The 20,716-nt window shown below is 37.2% G+C and overlaps 2 protein-coding genes across 2 annotated transcripts in view; one reads left to right on the top strand and one right to left on the bottom strand.

The window, feature by feature from the left end:
• LOC124255768 overlaps positions 1-14,908 on the bottom strand; it is a 31,707-nt gene extending 16,799 nt beyond the window's left edge. The window contains exons 1-2 of the mRNA XM_046689677.1: positions 14,812-14,908; positions 11,647-11,728 (exon numbers count right to left, since the gene is read on the bottom strand). Of these exons, the coding sequence (XP_046545633.1) occupies positions 11,647-11,674 (28 nt within the window). The 5' untranslated portion in view covers positions 11,675-11,728; positions 14,812-14,908. The remainder of the gene's footprint in view (positions 1-11,646; positions 11,729-14,811) is intronic.
• Positions 14,909-17,280: 2,372 nt separating this feature from the next.
• On the top strand, positions 17,281-20,321 carry LOC124255783 (ARL14 effector protein-like). The gene is made up of 3 exons (XM_046689701.1): positions 17,281-17,476; positions 18,302-18,432; positions 18,753-20,321. Exons 1-3 carry the CDS (start codon positions 17,306-17,308, stop codon positions 18,967-18,969), a joined length of 519 nt encoding a protein of 172 aa, XP_046545657.1. The 5' UTR covers positions 17,281-17,305; the 3' UTR covers positions 18,970-20,321.
• The last annotated feature ends 395 nt before the right edge of the window (positions 20,322-20,716 follow it).

Here is a 20,716-nt window from a genome sequence, read left to right as displayed (position 1 = left end):
CAAGGTGTATCATATTGCATATCATACTGTAACATTGTGTACAAGGTGTATCATATTGCATATCATACTGTAACATTGTGTACAAGCTGTATCATATTGCATATCATACTGTAACATTGTGTACAAGGTGTATCATATTGCATATCATACTGTAACATTGTGTACAAGGTGTATCATATTGTATATCATACTGTAACATTGTGTACAAGGTGTATCATATTGTATATCATACTGTAACATTGTGTACAAGGTGTATCATATTGTATATCATACTGTAACATTGTGTACAAGGTTTATCATATTGCATATCATATTGTACAAGTAACATTGTGTACAAGCTGTATCATATTGCATATCATACTGTAACATTGTGTACAAGGTGTATCATTTTGCATATCATACTGTAACATTGTGTACAAGCTGTATCATATTGTATATCATACTGTAACATTGTGTACAAGCTGTATCATATTGCATATCATACTGTAACATTGTGTACAAGGTGTATCATATTGCATATCATATTGTAACATTGTGTACAAGCTGTATCATATTGCATATCATACTGTAACATTGTGTACAAGGTGTATCATATTGTATATCATACTGTAACATTGTGTACAAGCTGTATCATATTGTATATCATACTGTAACACACTGTAAAGTATGCATGCATACTTGCACACACGCCTGCACACATATATAGTACACTGTACATAGTACATTATAACATAGTCACAGGACTTTGGTCAATACTGTACTTGCAAATCTGTTTATGATCTCAAATGACCCTGTAATTTGTAGGCCAAAAATATGTATGTTATGACCTGTGTTTGATTCAAAACTGAGTGAAGGAACCTTTCCAAACATGGATAGAATTGATTGTACATTGTATCCATCTTATTGCACTATCAGATGAAATGAACGCACATGCTTCAGTTTACATGGTTTATATGACATTAATTATTTCAAACATCCATATTCTTTTGTACCTAAGTGGATATTACTAGCATTCAATTTCATATTTATTTCAATAGGTCTACCTAATTGTTTCAGGTTTAGAAACCATATTTTGATTCAGGTAATAACCATTATATTGTACTCCTCAGTGTTAGTCATGATGCCACAAGTTCCAAATTGTGTCCCAAAACAGAATTTAGCTGGGAAAGGAGTTGTTGGCTGATCTCCTGAACATGACAGACATCAGTTTAGAAAAACAGTGCTCTGCTGCAGTGAAATGAGGCCACTTGTAGGAGGCTCTCAGACATCATGGGAACCTGCTGACAGGTTGTTATCAGTGCCCAGTATTCACCTGACAAAGTAAATCTCTTACATGACTCATTCCATGTTTCAAATTTCATGATAAAGTGGTCCACATGAATCACTGACAGTTTCCTTGTGGGAAGAAATTGAAACCTGGATTTTAGAAACTATAAATGTACTTCATATTTCACCCTTGTGAAGACTTTGGGAAAAATCTGAATTGACATCTTCCATTTACATGTATTTAGTGATTTTGTTATTTCTTTATATTCATCGTTTTTGGTTACAAATTTGTTTTGTACATGAAGCATCACTCACTGAATAGGCTTGAAAACATAACATACTTGTTGCTTATAAATTAAAATATAGCATACATATTATATATGTATGAATAAAAAAATCCATGAAAGCTGATCGAATAAAGTTTTCTTGTAAATAAGTACATGCATGTATATATTGGTCATTTGGTACTAATGTAATGTTTAGAAAATTGAACAAAAACATAACAGAGTTTAAACATTACATTGTGTCCACAACTATATCCATGGTGTGAACCCCTTGCCAAGAACCACTACCAACCCGGGCCATGTAGACTTTCTATGTCAATATATCAATGCTAATGGTAAGTTCAAACAAGTGTTGACAAGTGTATTACTACAACACAATCGGTACATTTAAGTATGACTTATGAGCCACCATGCTTATGGGGGCAGCCCAGTTTGTCGAAGGCCTGCCATAAAACAACCCAACTGTGTGTCAGTTATCCCAGCAAGCAGTGCATCTGTCACAGACTGTCACAGGCTGCTCTGTACCTCCACACACACCTCACTCCAATCACCCCTGACCCCTGACCTGACCCCAGTGACTGATGACCCATCCCTGAAGAGCAATGGTTAACTTTGCCTTAGGACAGACACATCATCAGGCGGGGTCCATTCTGGCTGTGGATGACCTCTGTTACACATACACTGTGATAAATGCTTTCTGTTGTGACACTTTTATGTTGTATTCAGTACAGTTTACTTAACTGCTCGACAGATGCACATAAGTTTCTTCAGTTTATATAAAATATAGAGACATAATCATCGCAAAACCAGAAATACTCCTCAGCTGAGAACAATGCCATGCCATTTACTTATGTCAAGGATATTTAAGCAAATACATAATCACAGACAATCATTATTTTAGTATCAGATTATTATGTAGAGAAATCCCGTAGTTAATGTACTCACAACTGTGGAATAGTGGCGTGCCAATTAATTGAAATAATCGATCAATGACCAAACGACCAAGCAATCGATCACGTTTTCTCATAATCGAACACAAATGATTTTGGAACACTTTTTGGGATGAACAGTATTTTCACAAGGTTGTTTTTGTGTGTGTTATTACATTTCAATTTCATAAGCAGTACAAGTTCGTCTTGCTGCTAAAGTTTGTAGTTATCTCATCGTCAGATGGTGAAACCAGATTACAAAGCAACAAAATATAATAGGTATTCAGTCCTGCATTACATATTTTCTGAAAAATATATGTACGTATCTGTCAAACCTGATTTACATATACTAGCATAGATTCATAGTATCACTAATTTATATGGCAAAACATGGAGAACAGCAGGTTCAGAGAGTTTCATATGTCTCTGTATTATCTATTTCCATTTCAACCGACATATTTACTATTAAGCGAAGTTTGGTTTCATTCCACATGCTAGTACGTGCATTGAGAGTAAACCAGCAATAAAAGTGGCGGACATTAAATCCAGTTATGCAGGCCATAGCATTTGCTCCAAGTTTTAGGAACATGTTGGATTCATTGCAAAACAACAAACTAACAAGACAAAAACAAAACTGTCCAAAAATGATTCAGATACGAATCATGCCATACATAATCTAAGTAAGCTTATAATAGTCAGTTTTGGCGAATTTCATAATGATCTGTTTAGCCTCGTGCCCAGATTCCTTACTCTCAAAGTAACAAAGAAATTGAGAACCACATGTATTTCTCTTTGTTTTTATCTACATTAACAACTAGAGCAGAAAAATATATAAAATGACGCTAACCAATTTTTTGGGATGATTGATCGGTGGTAATGAACCATGAGATTACAACCCAATCCCAACATTACTTTGAAAGCAAAGCCTGAAGTAATACAGGTCAAAGATGATCATCATTTCAGTACACACCCACAGGTGTGGCCATAGTTCTGGCAAAAAGACCCGTGAAAATCCGGGTTATAATTGATCTTCAGTAACCCATGCTTGTCGTAAGAGGTTACTAATGGGATCGGGTGGTCAGGTTCGTTGACTTGGTTGACAAATGTCATCGTATCCCAATTGTGTAGATCAATGCTCATGCTGTTGATCACTAGATTGTCTGGTCCAGACTCGATTATTTACAGACCGCCACCATACAGCTGGAAAATTGCTGTGTTCCATGTAAAACTAAACTCACTCAATTCGGCAAAAAGGTTCGACATGACAACGATGTACTGATACCCCCAAAACACTTATTCAGTCTGATGGTATGAATGGTCTCACAGGCAGTGGTCTTCAGAATAATACCTTCTGTGTAAGCCCAACTGAAAGCCCTTTCTTCACATGACACATCAATCACAAACTAATAGTATTCTATACAACATACAGCACAATCTTTACAGGTCTCCAAAACGTAACGTCAGGACTGCACATTCAACTGGTGTTCAAACAATGATTCACAAGCAGAAAAGGCAGCTAATCAGACCCTTTTCATTTTGTGCGAGCACTGTTTCGCTGCACGAGAGTGTCCAAATGAGACATCCAACTCACAAATCAAAGGAGTGCAGATGAGCAATGTTTGTTGAAGCTGGTAGTCAAATCACGGCCTACTAACCTAGAGAATAGTAAAGTGGTTGCTTGACTTGTTTCCCAGTTAACACCGCCCTGCAGACACGTCAACATGTTCACTTTAAAACCTGTCAGAGATGCACCCAGTGCTGCTCAGAACCTGATATTCAGCACTCTGCAGTAAATACCTGCATTGAGACTAAGGTTGCATTAAAATGTACCGATTCATGTCAGTATAGTTGTGTGACTAACATTATAGCTTTGAGGCAGTAACTTGTACCTCACTGATGACAATACCAATGAACTCTTAAAACAAAGCACTTAACTACTTAAATCCAATGATCAAACAATATGATTTCTCCATTTTGCTTGGCAATTACACATAATTTGGAATCCAGGACAATTCTCTTCTTGTACATTCTCAAACAGGCATCCAGAATTCTAATAATCCTCATGTGTCAAGTGTTCAAAAGAAATATTAATCTACCAATCATAATATCTACCAGTCACTGCTTCATATCAGTAACTGATTACACAGATGACCAGAAAGCTATGACAGCCTACTGCCTGGTCTACTTGACATACTTAAGCTGCTGAAGATAACAGTACAAGAGCTTCTCCATCTGGGTGGGATTAGTGGGTTCGGATTACTGTACATCAAACATCACGCCACACTGATACACTCAAGCCTCCACCATGAGGGCCGGGTCAATAGGGTCTACTGACGTGATAGAGATGTTCCTCTAACCTACATCATGCAGTATCGTTTCCAACTCCACCCCCAAACAATAACACTTTGTCATAATTTGAGTAGGTAGGTCAATGTGTATTTGTAGGTAATAGTCGGACAAACCGATTTATCAAATCTGTTTTGATGTAAGTTTTGTTATTTTGAGCCTTCTTCTTGACAAGTAGTTACAATAACCATCTTGTGAAGTGATCACAACAATCACTTACTATACTGGAACCTGACATGTTATTGTATTTGTATCTTGATTCTACTACAGCAACACAATCAGGTAAACATTTACTATGTTCTATTTGAGAAACTCCCATCACATCTGCCATCACATATGAGTAGAGCAAAAGAAATGTGTGACTTTGTTCATGATACAGGTATGTGACCGTTCATGATACAGGTATGTGACTGTTCATGATACAGGTATGAGACTGTTCATGATACAGGTATGTGACTGTTCTTGATACAGGTATGTGACTGTTCATGATACAGGTATGTGACCGTTACAGGTATGATCACTACAGGTATGTGACCGTTCATGATACAGGTATGTGACTGTTCATGATACAGGTATGAGACTGTTCATGATACAGGTATGTGACTGTTCTTGATACAGGTATGTGACTGTTCATGATACAGGTATGTGACTGTTCATGATACAGGTATGAGACTGTTCATGATACAGGTATGAGACTGTTCATGATACAGGTATGTGACTGTTCTTGATACAGGTATGAGACTGTTCATGATACAGGTATGTGACTGTTCTTGATACAGGTATGAGACTGTTCATGATACAGGTATGTGACTGTTCATGATACAGGTATGTGACCGTTCATGATACAGGTATGTGACTGTTCATGATACAGGTATGAGACTGTTCATGATACAGGTATGTGACTGTTCTTGATACAGGTATGTGACTGTTCATGATACAGGTATGTGACCGTTCATGATACAGGTATGAGACTGTTCATGATACAGGTATGTGACTGTTCTTGATACAGGTATGTGACTGTTCATGATACAGGTATGTGACCGTTCATGATACAGGTATGAGACTGTTCATGATACAGGTATGATACATCTTCTATGCTGTGATGGATGTATACACCCTTCCTGACAGGTAGACTACTAACAAAAGTAGTGGTTACTTCATCTGAGGACTGAAACATCCGCTGAGAAGCAACACTGCATGGCACTGTCAATGACATAAATCACAAGCTATATTTTATTGCAAAAAACAACTGAAATTATTTTCTTATGAGAATTAATAATACAGATTTTCTTACACAACAGAACATGACTAATTACAATCCAATTACAAAGAAACAGTATGGAGTTTGTTTCCTTTATCCCTAAATCTTCCATTAGTTATAATTATAGTTCACAGTCACATAATTAACTTTATTCCTTATATTGACAACGACACACATGAAGAAAATAACATTTGGCGTCATTCCAGCTGTTTCTCAATCAGTTGATACACATGGTGACTTTCTCCTGAGAGCATGCCAAACGCTGTTGGATTATTTGTGACTAATCATGGCTGGGCTCACCTGACCTATAAACAAGCAGGTCTGACAGTCCCACCCAAAGATTATCTGTACACTGTCCCAGCCCTTTCCTGACATCAGACAGCTAATGAGCACCATTTGTTCTGATTACACACAATAATGACCTGTCGGGAATGCTGATGTTGGGCAGATTGTATTGTTACGCGGCCATCCCTCTTGTCAGGTCAATGTATTCAACTCAAAACAATGATAAGTTCGAATGAAGTGCTAGTCATCTATTGTTTCTTCTGTCTGTCTTTTTACTCGCTGTTCACAAACACTGCCTTTCTTCTACAACAGAATTGTGCATGAGACGAAGACTTATTGGTGATTGTCTTCCTGCTACAGCCCCTCCTAGGTCCTGCCTACATTCCCCATACTTATTGGTGATTGTCTTCCTGCTACAGCCCCTCCTGGGTCCTGCCTACATTCCCCATGGAAGACAGTATTGTCCAGGATATCAGGTCAATATAAATCTTCCATGTACTCACAATGTTCTGTTTGGGAAGTAGACATGGCAGCAGCACAACAACTACTTTCACAGCACCACATCACTATTCTGTGACAACACTTGGCAATACAGGAATTTAATCGATTATCCATTTCAAACATTAAATATCTCTTCATGTTATTAAAATTAACTGATCAGAAATATATCAATATTTAATCGAAGTAGGCAAAAACAAATACTTTAGTCTTTGCTCATGCAATTGCTCAACCGTTTTATAGATTTCCACTGACAATATGCAGTAATAGAGGAGGGAATTATACAAAAGTATAATGTACCACACCCAGGGATTGGGAAAGGCAGGGGCCATGGGCCATTTTGCACATTAGAATAAGAAATGGCCCATTAAAATAAGTTTACTATTGATACAAGGGCTGTGTCCCATTCTAAATTAAAAAAATGGCTAATAATCCTGAAAATGGCCCATTGTCAAAGTTCTCTATCCCAATCCCTGTACACCACATCAAACCTAACAGGTGGGACTGCCTTCGATTCAAAAACATAAAATGAAATATTCTTGGTAGAATCTGAAACAATCCTGTCTTAAACATCCAATAGGATTCATATATATGTAGAGAACTCTAGATATGGGTTGAAAAGGTCTGTAGGTATTGTTTGAAAAAACCTGTTGCTTTCAAAGATTCTTCTTCACTTTATACAGAAAAGTCTTAAATTTACAAACAAAAATATTTACATGCTGCTTTTTGAAAGAACAGTAAGAAGACAGACAGGCCTTCTTCATTGACAATAAATTTCGTAACACAAGCTAAATGTTTTGTTAGATTTCAATTTCCAGAAACTGATCAAGCTTGTTTGGCCGAGTGTGAACATGGAGGATGTCACTTGAACCATGACATGTCCTATGTTTCTCTGATCATGGTTAAAGTAGAAACTTAGGACACTGGTAAACCTGGAAAACTTGGAAAACAAATTTCATTTCAGGTTGAAACACCATCCTTTATAGAAAAGAAACATTCTTAATGCCACAAGATGCACACTGGATTGAGCAGCATAAACCACGAGTTTCCACACCTGTCCAAGGTATAAAATCCTTCAGATTTATGATTTATACCATCTGTCACCTGTTACAGTTTTATTGCCTGGTAGTAACAGTCCTTCCATGCTTCACTGACCAGCAATAATGTATAATACAGGAGTCAAAGGTAACCTACACTTGTCTGTACATACAGGTTACACAAGTAACAGGTCTTATTAAACATTGATAAATCATTTGTCTCAACTTAAGAGACTCTTCCTGATTATCCCAATCCTATACATGAAGTTCAACCATGTCAGAAATCACACAAGTCATGTACATGCACTCAAGGCCCACAGCCCCGAGCTGTACACTTAGCACTGGATATAATGATTGTGACCGCACAGTGTATGACCTTATTGGAGTAACCGTGATATAAAGACAAGGCCATGTTAACAGGGCATTATCATAATACACATACGTTCCTACTACCCAACAGACAATGGGAAGCTTGTCTATCTGATGGATCTATGTTCAACAGAGTGCAAAATGAATACAAAATGAAAGTGGGGAATCCGACATCAACTTGGGAAATATTCTGAATGATCATCAGTGTACCATTACATCAACAATAGATTAGCGTAACAGAATAAATGTACTTTGTTCTCTGAAGACATACACCAGGCACTTGCCAGACGTGGTCATATGATTCAGAAGATCAAACAAATCCCCAACGTCTAATTACACGTTTCAAAATTCCCTGAGTCTGATAAAAACTTCTCTTTTGGAGTTAATTAAGTGGATGCAACTTGGTTTCTTTATTGTTTAATGCTGCACCTAGCAATATTCCAACCTTACTGTGGCAGTCTGTAAATAATCAAGTCTTGACCAGACAATCCAGTGGTCAACATCATGAGCATCGATCAACACAATTGGGATACAATGACTTATGTCAACCAAGTAAACGAGTCTGACCACCCAAACCCATTAGTCGCTTCTTACAACAAGCATGGGTTGCTGAAGACCAGTTCTGACCGGGATCTTCATGGGTAGGATTTTACTTACATCGGAACTACTACAAGATAGTGGGCACAGGCTTCCAGGTAACAGATAAAGTAGCTCAAGTAGTGTATCATTTGTCTGTAGTGAGTGAGACCATTATATACCTGAGTGATACACAACTACAATCAGACTGAGTGATACACAATCAGAATTCTGAACAAACTGAAGATAGGTAATTCATCAAATTGTTTCTTGAATGGAACAAAGACAGTAACTATCACACTGGTCACATCATCAGGATCTGTCCTTGATTAATTGGCAAAGTAATTTTAGCCAGTACTGCTAGACCAAGTTGATTGACTGCAACAGTGACATCCTTGCTGAACAAATTCCAGTCCCTCCTCAGCTCATTCTGCCCCTCACAGACAATGACAGTAATCAAGTGAGTGTTTCACTAATGAGGTACTGCTAGGTTCTCTTCATGAGAACATTTCCAGATATTGTCTTGAGACATTAATTAGCAAATGAATAAATAGTACTTGTAACACACATGGCCACTAGTAGACTCCATGGAAACAGTTCTGAAATGTATTACTAGAAAGACATCAATACACAGGGTTGAAAACTCTATTCATAATATCAAAAACAGAATAATTAACGGTCATGAACAGTATTGAAGAATGAATCCACTAGGTGTGTCCACCTCATGTATCAATACATTGTGCTATCATTACGTCCCTCTGGATTTTGTGATAATCAATATGGTATATTTTTGCATGAATTTCTCCATGTCTCACAGGAGTGAGCGAGTGAGTGAGAAAGAGTACTTTTTCGCTGCAATATGCCTGTGAAAGACGCAAGAAATGGACTTCACAAATTGTACCCATGTAGGGTATTGAGTGAGTGAGTTTGGTTTTACACTGCTTTCAGCAATATTCCAAATATCATGGCGGGGGACACCAGAAATGGGCCTCACACAATGTACCCATGTGGGGAATAGAACCCGGGTCTTCAGCATGACGAGTGAATGCTTTAACCACTGGGCTACCCCACTGCCCCTGTAGGGTATCGAATCAGATAATGATACATATGACTGTCAAACTTTCTGGTAATCAATAATTAGGAAATATTTCACCATTTCACAGTGTCTCTGCTTCACTGGTTCAACCTTTTATTAAATTATTCTTATTAGATATAATAAATGATTATAATTACAGTGATTAATTCCAGATGAATACAGTTTTTGATGAGTTTTGGTCATATGCAACTTATGCCCATTCAGTACATTCAGTACACTGCCTCCAACCAAGTTCATACAGAAATTACAAATGATTGAACTGTACACCTGTGGCCACCTGTAAAAATACTGGCTATTCAGCAATAATTTGCAAGTCACAATACCACAGTAAGGCCTAAAAAAATAGAAGTTGTGGTTCCGACTACCCGACCGACCCTTGAATTCTGGTGCAGACCCTAGTTCTTTAAAGAGGTATGAATAAAGTAAGCTTTCAGATACCATTGTTTTTTCCTGGCACCAACGGATATTGGTCATTCTGACAGAGAAAGTTGACATTATGGCCGCAAGCTTGACTGAATAAACAATTACACATTGATAAATGTGTTATTTGTTCGTACTTTACTTCTAAAACAAAATGTGAAAAAAGGAAAAGAATTCCTACCTACCCTAAATTTTAAAGAGGTGTAATCTTAACCACAACAGGTATTTTTGTTTGGCCTAAAAAAAGCTACAGTGAACTGAGGCAGACACTACTGGTCTAGTCTGCAGCTTGTATCAGACAACTGGCTGATGAAAATTAATTGGATTTAGGTTAAACCACTAGTCCCTCTACATTTTCACTCATTTTGGACTTAACGACTAGTGACCACGTCTATCTATTGTGCATCTCTAGACAATGTATCAAGACAACAGCATTTCCAGTGAAATATCTGAACTAAAACCTCATAGGAACATAGGTTTGTTCCTTCAACTGTAAACAGCTATCGTCTGGATTATGGGGTTTCCGGACAAACAAGGTTTCACTGTAGATCATTGTTGGTATAATTTTACCACTTGTGTCTTTTCATGTCGAATGGTTTGGTAATTATCACTGACTATTTACTTTTGAATCAGTCAGGACAGACTGTAATCCATGCGAACCCATCAGTGTTTAGACTGAGAAGCTTTTAAAAACCAAAAGCACTACTCTTCCAATGGCATTGACACATAATGAACTCTTAACCTTTAGTCAAATATCACTTTGTTTACCCCCACAGTTTATCTTTGTCAGAAGATTTGGTCTGGGTTTAGCTACAGTTCAGTCCTTCAGATTTTAAACTATATGTACAAACTGTTTATGTCTTTTTTCACATATATACAATTGCTCTCTTGCTTAAACCTTATACATATTAATGATTTCATTTCTGGTTTTACTTGTTAAGTTCTTTCAACAAAAGCATTTCAACAATAGCTAGGATATATCCTGATCCACAGATAGCTTTCATGTGAAAGGTTAAGGTCATATCAGCTGTTCCTAACATTGTATAAGTGGGTGTATCACATCAAATAGGTCAGGGTGAAGGTCACTTCCTAACAATGCTAAAAATGTTTTGCAGTAGAAAATATACATTCTGCATTGTCTGAATGCTTTGAAGTATCCCGGCCCTTCATTCGAACAGTGGATTGTCCTTACAGCTTATTATGCAGCTGATACAGGCTGCTTCACTTTCCTGGCTGTTGTTATGATATGACATTAATATATGTAAACTTATACACTTACCAACTACAGTGACCTCGTCTGGTTCCATGGCAACGACATGAACTCCTTAGTTACCTCGACCTGCTGTTGTGGTGAACATTACCTGGAACAACAATACCTATATTAGCATGGACAGTTGTTCTACCTTTATCACAGAGCACAACCCTGTACAGTGTTCCAGCTCATGCATGCTTTGTAGCCATGTTAGCAACATTGTTTGATTGAGTGAGTGAGTTTAGTTTTATGCCGCACTCAGCAATATACCAGCTATATGGCAGCAGTCTGTAAATAATCGAGTCTGGACCAGACAGTCCAGTGATCGACAGCATGAGCATCGATCTACGCAACTGGGATACGATGACACATGTCACCCAAGGCAGCGAGTCTGATCACCTGATTCCATTAGTCAATTCCATTAGAACAAGCATTGGTTGCTGAAGATCGATTCTAACCCGGATCTTCACGGGTTGTTAAAAACAACTTGCACATGGTATATATTATAGAGTAGACGATTCTTTAGGATTATCAGAAAGGTTCACAACATAACACAACTTCAATCCAGAATGTTTTGCAAATAAATCTGTCATGAATATCAGAAAGTCTGGCCTGTTTATATGCTGTAAAGATTTTCAAGTAAAATATATATTGACAATATTTAACTTGTTCTATATGTTGATTTATTAGAAGAAATTATCAGTTTAAAAAACATTCTCATTTTGCATGTCATGCTGTCATATCAAGATGAGATTTCAGTATCTCATCATCTGGGGATACACAGGGGATGGATGGCTGAGAGGTAATCTAGTGACCTAATTGTTTTGCTAATACATGAAATAGAGAGTGAACTTTCGAGACAATTCACAATTATTCCACAGGAATCAAATAACAGTGACTGTCATATTTATCTATATACATAGCAGGTATTGATATTCATACTCACATACCATGTCTATGTCAACACTGATCAGTCTTACTCATATACTCTCCCACACTTATAGTGACTCTATAAACCATGATGTAATCCTATCATGTACATGTGGATACAATCTATTGACATTTCAGGAGGAAACATATTCATTTACTTTGTTTGTAAACATTCAATAAAAAAACATAAAAAGATTCAGTAAAAATATGCGTTCATTATCTGAGATATACTTAACACACTGAAAGCCTGGGCCTAGATTTTCGAAGCTCTCTTAGCGACTAAGAAAGTTGTAAGTTAATGTTCATGTATGGCACTTACGACTGTCTTAGGACTAAGAGAGCTTCAAAAAGTCTAGGCCCTGAACTATACTGGGTAACCAGACATGATAGACATAGTCAGCCTGGATCAGCTGTGTGTTCTCTATACACAACCTGTTAACTGCCTCTCCTACAATCCACTCAGGCAGTGAAGCATATAGATGTTCTTTGATGTACATGTATTATAATAATATATGACAGTATACTCCCAACTGTCTGCCACAATCTCACAAGTCACCAACAACTGCCAATAGTTCATTACTGCAATACATCAAACATGACTTATCCTTCACCATTGTTTAATTAATGGTTTACTGGTGTCACTATAAACTTCATAAAATTTAGCATTCTGCAATATAGCCTGAATGATCAAGGACATAATAGGCTACACATTATTATACATGTTTACATCATTTAATTCACTACAGAAATGTGTATCCAGTACACGCAAACATACATAATGGACACAGAGCAAAAATATATATTGCGTCCTGAGGAATGCATGAAATTTAAAACATTCAGTGCAGGGATTGGGAAAGGCAGGGGCCATGGGCCATTTTGCACATTAGAATAAAAAATGGCCCATTAAACTTTTGAAGTTTACTATTGATACAAGGGCAATGGCCCATTCTAAATTCAGAAAATGGCTAGTAATCCTGAAAGTGGTCCATTGTCATAGTTCTCTATCCCAATCCCTGCAGTGTACCAAATTCTTGTCAAGAAATATTTATAAGGTTCCTGTAAAATCATCCCTAAATCAAACGGTGCAGTACACTACACCATAATATTACTTAAAGGGCCCTCATATTTCCTGTAAGAACCCTTAGAATTAGTAATCAGGGGTCTTCTTGATCCCTAGTTTTGTTGGTCAAAGTAAAACCCTGATGTTTGCACAAATACTCTCAAGACACTACACAACTGACAAAACAAATTAGACAATATTTTGATATCAAATATACATATTCCTTAACATAAAGCAAAATTTCAAAGACACAGCTGCCTTTGTTTCAAATGTTAGCTAGAATATCTAATTTTGTCAAATATTTTCATTCATAATGAACTTAATAATGTTATTGTTCCCATCTAAGGATGTTTCATTAACATTTACTTCAGTGGTCAGGGCTGCTGCTGCTTTTGGTAACTTTCTCTTTCCTTTCATATGCACCTGCAAAGCCTAACGAAACATCCCCTTTACAAGATCATGAATCATGCTATACTTCATAAAATGTTGACATAACATGCTTGAAGCAAAATGACCTACAATGTAGCATGATGTTTTATACTGGGTAATATCAGCTCTACACACTTCATTTTTGAAGGCTTGTTTGATATAATAAACATACAGTTATGTCAAATATTGGCATATAAACATTGTTTATGAACCATACATTCAAACAGTACCATTGACTTCACAATGACAATGACATAGTACGTAAACTGCCGTATTAATGAAAGAGAATATTTGGCAAACGCGTCGTCCGGGAATAATTTTTGAACCTGTAGTTATTTTATCTAACAACCAAATGATACACATTCCTACCTTCATCATAAACTGCATATTGTGAAGTTTGATCCAACAACGAACCGACAGTGTTGTTTACAAACAAAGCTGAAATATACCTTCAAATCGATTTAGTGAGTCAAGTGTTTGCAGATCAGCTGAGTAACGGTTACGTCACTTGGCCTGTTGTTTCAGGCCCACTGAGACACTGTTGTTTCTACCTGGTTTGCTCGGCTAGAGAACACGGCGGGGTCATAGCAAGTGAGCGACATACTGCGAATATACAGGTACAACTGTGTGCCATCATCGAAAGAAAAACTCTTCCGCTTCGAAGCTTAGCCTCGGACAGCCTTCCTGTCTCCGCTAATTTCCAAGAGAAAATGAGACCAAAAGTGGCCTCATTTTGGTAAACAACTAATGATAATATTGTCCAGGATACTTACAATATTCCCATGTCCATTGTAAATAGAAACAAACTTTCATCTATCATAAATATATGTCACCAACAGTACAGTGTATCCCTATCCATAGTTGTCACATCGTCACCAGTGTGTAACTGCCTTTGATTGGTTGATTACGGGGAAAACTAGCCAATCAGAAGAACCTTTGTGGTATCTTAGGCACCTGCTCTTGTTGCGTTTTGACGATACATTTTCAGAATAGAAATAGAAAAGTATTTCATTTTCAATTTGTTTGTGTGAACTAGTAATGGTGGGCAAGGTGTAAATGGGCACAGTTGCCCGAACACCTATTACATTTTTAATTATCTAGCTATCTTGTAACTACCAATATAAACAAATCTCGATAAGTTGTAGTTGAAATGAAGCAGGGTTCGAATTCCAACACGGGTACAGTGCATGAAACCAGGGAGACTATATAAGAGACTATGTTGTAGAGCATCCCTGATGAAACCTATGTTGTCCCCCACCGTGAAATTGTTGGAATGTTGTTGAGAGTCTCCTTCACTCATTAATAAGAATACTTACTCCAATAATAAGAATGGGGAAGGAAAATCGATATTCGACTCACAATTAATATTAATATATCTGTCCACCGATGCAATTTAATGGTATAAGTTGGAAGTTTGTAACTACCAACTTCATTTCAGACAACAATTTCTCCATAAAAGTTTAAATCGCATAATTACTTTACTCTTAAATTCTCTTACATGAAGCATTTACAACCACCAACATCACTCAAAATGTTTTGGGGTTTATCAAAATACAATATAGAATCAATCCAGTCACAATACGGACAGTCGGGCGCTATGAACAAGACTTTAGAAATGTAAATGGTGCCTATATTTAACTAAGCGAGCTTTTAGATTCTGTTGTAAACATGTATTTATTTCTCTAACTGTAACTCTAAAAAAAAAAAAAATTCACGTCAAAATCGAAAAACACACGGTGACATTTTCGCAGTGTGATATTCACTCAGTTCACTGCCTGCATCATTGAGAGTTACCGAACCAATGCATCTGCTGTTACCACATCGCTGAAACACGGTTCATGAACAAACGTAAAGCATCACATTATTTGTCTATCGAACACAACCAGTATCGCACTGACATCGTCTCGAATGTTTACAGTCTAGTGATTTGTTTAGATTTCGGATTGAGAGTAGTACAGTAATGGGTCGATTCCTCTCTCAAATAAATTTGCCATAGGCGTTAGGAAAAGTTTCCATCTATAAAGAGCACTTGTTGTTTTCACTTTAAGTCACCGAGAACAGAGATCTATTATATGGTCTCTGCTGAGAAACACATCTGGTAGGCCTAACGTGACAATTTAAGTCTTAGCCGATATCATTATTACAATACACTAGATTATGGTTGGCAATGGTGTTATATTGGAAATGCTGGATTCTGCATACTTTTCTCGACGATTATGATGATGATGATGATGATGTTTCTTTATATTGCTCGGCATCCCATTATATGGCCAATCAAGTACGTATACAACCCAAACGAATTGTTTAAAAGGACGTGAAGAATTATTTGTATATGATTCCATGTGTGATTTTCAGTAAATGATCAGATATAACGATAAAATACAGTACACCGATCCTCCTCGCTGTTCTGAGCGGTGGGGTAGCCTGGTGGTTAAAGCGTTCGCTCGTCACGCCGAAGGCCCGGGTTCGAATCCCTACATGGGTACAATGTGTGAAGCCCATTTCTGGTGTCCCCGCCGTGATATTGCTGGAAGATTGCTAAAGGCGGCGTAGAACCATACTCAGTCAGTCCTCGCTGTTCTTTGAGTGTTCTTTTGCATCGTTATTAGCAATGTCACAAGAGGAGGACCTTACATCGTGAGTCACTGTTTTCATATAGATAATCGGATCTTCTGCTATAAATGGACTGTTCCAAAGACCACCTGGGGTGGGATAAGATGTCATAATACACGCGGACCAGTTGATGCTCTTGAAAATCTGCACAAACATTCTGATATTTTGAACGCAAATCTGTTGATTGTAAATGAAATAAGGAATATGCGCGAGGGAATTGTACATGTTAAAACGTTTGTAAATAGACATTTTATAGATTATGGTCATATATTACGGCGTTTCAGTGACATCTATAGAATGAATAATAAAACCTATACAAGGGTGGGTAACCTGTTTCTGGTGTCTCCCATCGGAATATTGCTTCAATAATTCTAGAATCGGCATGAAACAAGCCGCGTACAACATCAATATAATCGAAATCAACTGTAATAGCAAAATGTTTTTGGGAAAAGGTATATCCAAAGTGGCTTTCTTTTTTACATCGTATTCTGTCGTGTGCTTTTTTGTTTTTGTTTAATGTTTTCGCTTTTTAGAAATAAAGCTATATTCACATTCCCTCTGTGAAGTTCCGGGATTTATATTTCGTTTCGGGTTATTAATGGCTACACATTTTGAATAAACCTGCTAATTTGTATACTTCCGGTTAATTTTACAATGGAAGGTAGAACCCGTCTAAGAACGGTTAACAGTCCAAAAACAGAGACTAAACAAAACAGCACCGACAGCAGACAATTTCACTCTGAGATAAGCAATAGTAGTGACAATAGTAACAGCAGCAGAAGAAATGATGATTCAGCTGACCGCGATAAAAACGAAGATGAAGATGTGAGTTTTCTTAGGCCGGGGTGCAAACCTAAAATAAACTCATGGGTTTCCAATTAGTCTCCCATTGGCTACTCCTCAGCAGTGTAGATGTTATCTGCCCACATGTGACAGGACTGTAACGGCTATGGGTGCCTTGCAAGAGGCTGGCAAAGGTTAACCTTGGAATTTACTACTAGAATAAACATGTGCCTTATAGTAAATGTCCTGACAACCCTTTCACTACATATTTTGATGACTAAAGATATTTATTTGATTAGCATAAATGAAATTTTACTTATTTTCGGAAAATAAAATCTTCAGTATGGTGATGTCAGCATCAAATACGTGTACAGCCCTAACCCTGCACAGCATGGGGCAAGGGGAGTGGGGAGGTATCCATTTTCACAGTCTGCCTGAAATATGAAACCCTGAATGAAACTTTTAACCCACTCACAGGCTTGATTCTATGGAAACGCACCTCCTCTGGCCACCTGACTTATACAGTGGGAAATTCAATCTGGATTTTAAAAAGAGAAATATATTTTCAAAATGTATGTTTTGTAGGCTGTCTGCATCCATACATTTTATTGTGAGCCTTCATAACAAACTAGGTTTGATCCAACCCTAGCAGACTGCATCTCAATCCAACTTACCCATTTGTCTACTGTATATAGCAGTATGTATTGGCACAATTTTGGCAATATAACTCTGTTTTTGATTATTATATTCATCTTTTCAGCTGCAACCACAATTAGTAATGTGGCCCCAAGGGTAAAGGTGGCCGCTGTTTTCTGTAACGTGTTCTTGGAAAGGACACATTGTCAAGTATCTTTGTTTTTTGTGTAGGGTGTCAGCAAAGAATTGAAGATGTTGTCATATGGTCCGTCAGGAGGTCATGGTAAATTCATGGAAGACTTCGACCCAGAAAGAAGTGGACGAGAAATGAGGAAGATGAACCGACGGATTTACAGAGAAAGGTGCTACAATAATACATATACTCTGATCCAAAATCAATAATGACAGTAGATATATGTTACTTATGCGATGGATGTCAGACTTGCTTGGAAGAGAATGTATTTTAAATGAAGATTTAAGAGAATGAAATGTGCGGTAGAACATGGTGTAATATTTGCCTTAGTCATGGGTTCTTGTCATCACGCATGTTATATCTTGCTTAGAATGGGATCCTGTATCTACAACAAAATGAAAAAATTAAACAATCTGACAATCTGTCAGAGAGTAATTCTTTGTCTGTGAAGAACACAACCACGTTATCTATGATTGTTCTTATTTTCAGTGTTCGGAAGAACCAGCTGTACGATGAGACAGGTCGTTTGTTTGAGAACAGCAAGGATCTGTGTGACTGTCTAGAAGTTGACTGTCCAGGTTGTCATTTCCCCTGTTCCAAGTGCGGATCTGAGAAATGTGGATCTGAGTGTAGATGTAATCGTAAATGGGTCTATGAGAGTGTGGAAGTAGAGGGCACAGACATTGTCATCAAGTGGCCAACATGATTGGAATCGTCTATAATAAGTGTTCACCAGTTCATTCTCATGGGGAATCTTTCTTTGTGAATGCCTGAACTCCATACTGAAGTTGTGACAAGGGGAAACATTTTCTGTATATGTGCTGTTGCAACAAGTGAAAGCCGAAACAGACCTGCGACCTTTCCACCATTTCCAGTAAGAAGTTTATGTCAAGTGTTTTCTTAACATCATTGATGCTTCTGTTTATGCACTTTATGTCAGTTTGAAACTGGTGAAGTGAAATGGTTAAGAAATTATGTTTACTTAAAACACTGGTGAATGCATAGACACATTGTGTGGACATTATGTTGGAGATCTTTGGAAATCATAAATCAACAAATCACCATGCAAAGTTTTCATAGCCTCTGTAATGTTTACATGGAAATACAACTGCTCAAAACTTCATTCTGGCCCCATCAACCCTCATATCTTGAAAATAACTGTACATACTACATTTTGAGAAAACATAACAATGTAGTGTTATTAAGTAACATTTCCTACCGACTTATCTGGAGTGAATTTGTGTTCTGGACATCATCATGGAAAGTTTCTCAATAAATCAGTCTCACTGAACTTTGGTGTATCTGAAAATATATAGCTTTTCAACAACAGCTGTGATTTTATCTCTAAGTATGATGGTTAATGTCAGATTGATACTAAAATAATTGAACATATTCTTTATATGTATATGTTGAAGGGTTAATGCTTGCACAGCTGATAGTAATTGAACTTATTGTGCTTGAGGAGTTTAATAATCTTGTAAGGTTGCTAAATAGCCCAAACATCCCCCAAAAGCCAATCATTTTGCATCACCTCTTCCTTGTCTCCATCCCATGCTTGACTTCCATGCAAACACATTGCTATGCGTACAACATTGTCGCCATGTTTGTTTCACCAGGGTTAACCTCACAAATGCTGTGGCATTAAATCAAAAAAGAAATGTGTATCTTGCCTTGAGTTGTTGATGTTACTAGTACTCATAAATTACTTTGTTATTGATGTCAGTTGATAGTTTATTTAACATAATCTGGATGAAAGGTAAAGAGACAATGTTTTCAACTTTCATTTTAACTGATTGTATATAACATGTGTTTTTTTTATCGAATTCTTGTTGATTTAGCATTCATGACAAGGTTCATAATGAGGTTTATTGGAAATATAAAATTATTGTGTATTTTCCATTTTATTCTGTTATGATCAATAGTAATGTCTCTTTGCCTATGTGGATAAGTACATTTGACCTAACTATATACCTGCAAACTTTTTTTAGGGGCATTTAGAAGTTGGGTCACAGAGGAAGGATAACAATATATGGATGAACAATTTCTTTATTACAGTCACTCCTAGTGTCATATAGAAGTTGTTCATCCATATATTGTTATCCTTAGTTATCCCCTGGTGGGGTAGCCTAGTAGATAAAGTGTTAGCTCATCACGTCAAAGACCCAGGTTCGATTCCCCACGTGTACAATGTGTAAAACTCATTTCTGGTGCCGCCTGGCGTGATATTGCTGGAATATTGCTAAAAGCTGCATAAAACTTAATTCGTTCACACTCACTATGCAATTTAAAGCAGTATTCATGAACTGGTTTTGTAATACGTTTGATATTAAAGGAATATATAGTTATTGATCATAATTTGTTAGTACTGATGTTAAACATTTGTTGATTTTCACTGCTTGGGAAGTCAATTTGTTCATTCCTTAGAGAATAACAGAGGTTGCATTATCGTGTAG

Source organism: Haliotis rubra, unplaced genomic scaffold, assembly GCF_003918875.1.
Source record: "Haliotis rubra isolate DU_JTF1 unplaced genomic scaffold, ASM391887v1 Scf61, whole genome shotgun sequence".
Lineage (NCBI taxonomy): Eukaryota > Metazoa > Mollusca > Gastropoda > Lepetellida > Haliotidae > Haliotis > Haliotis rubra.
This window is presented reverse-complemented; position numbering and strand designations above follow the sequence as displayed.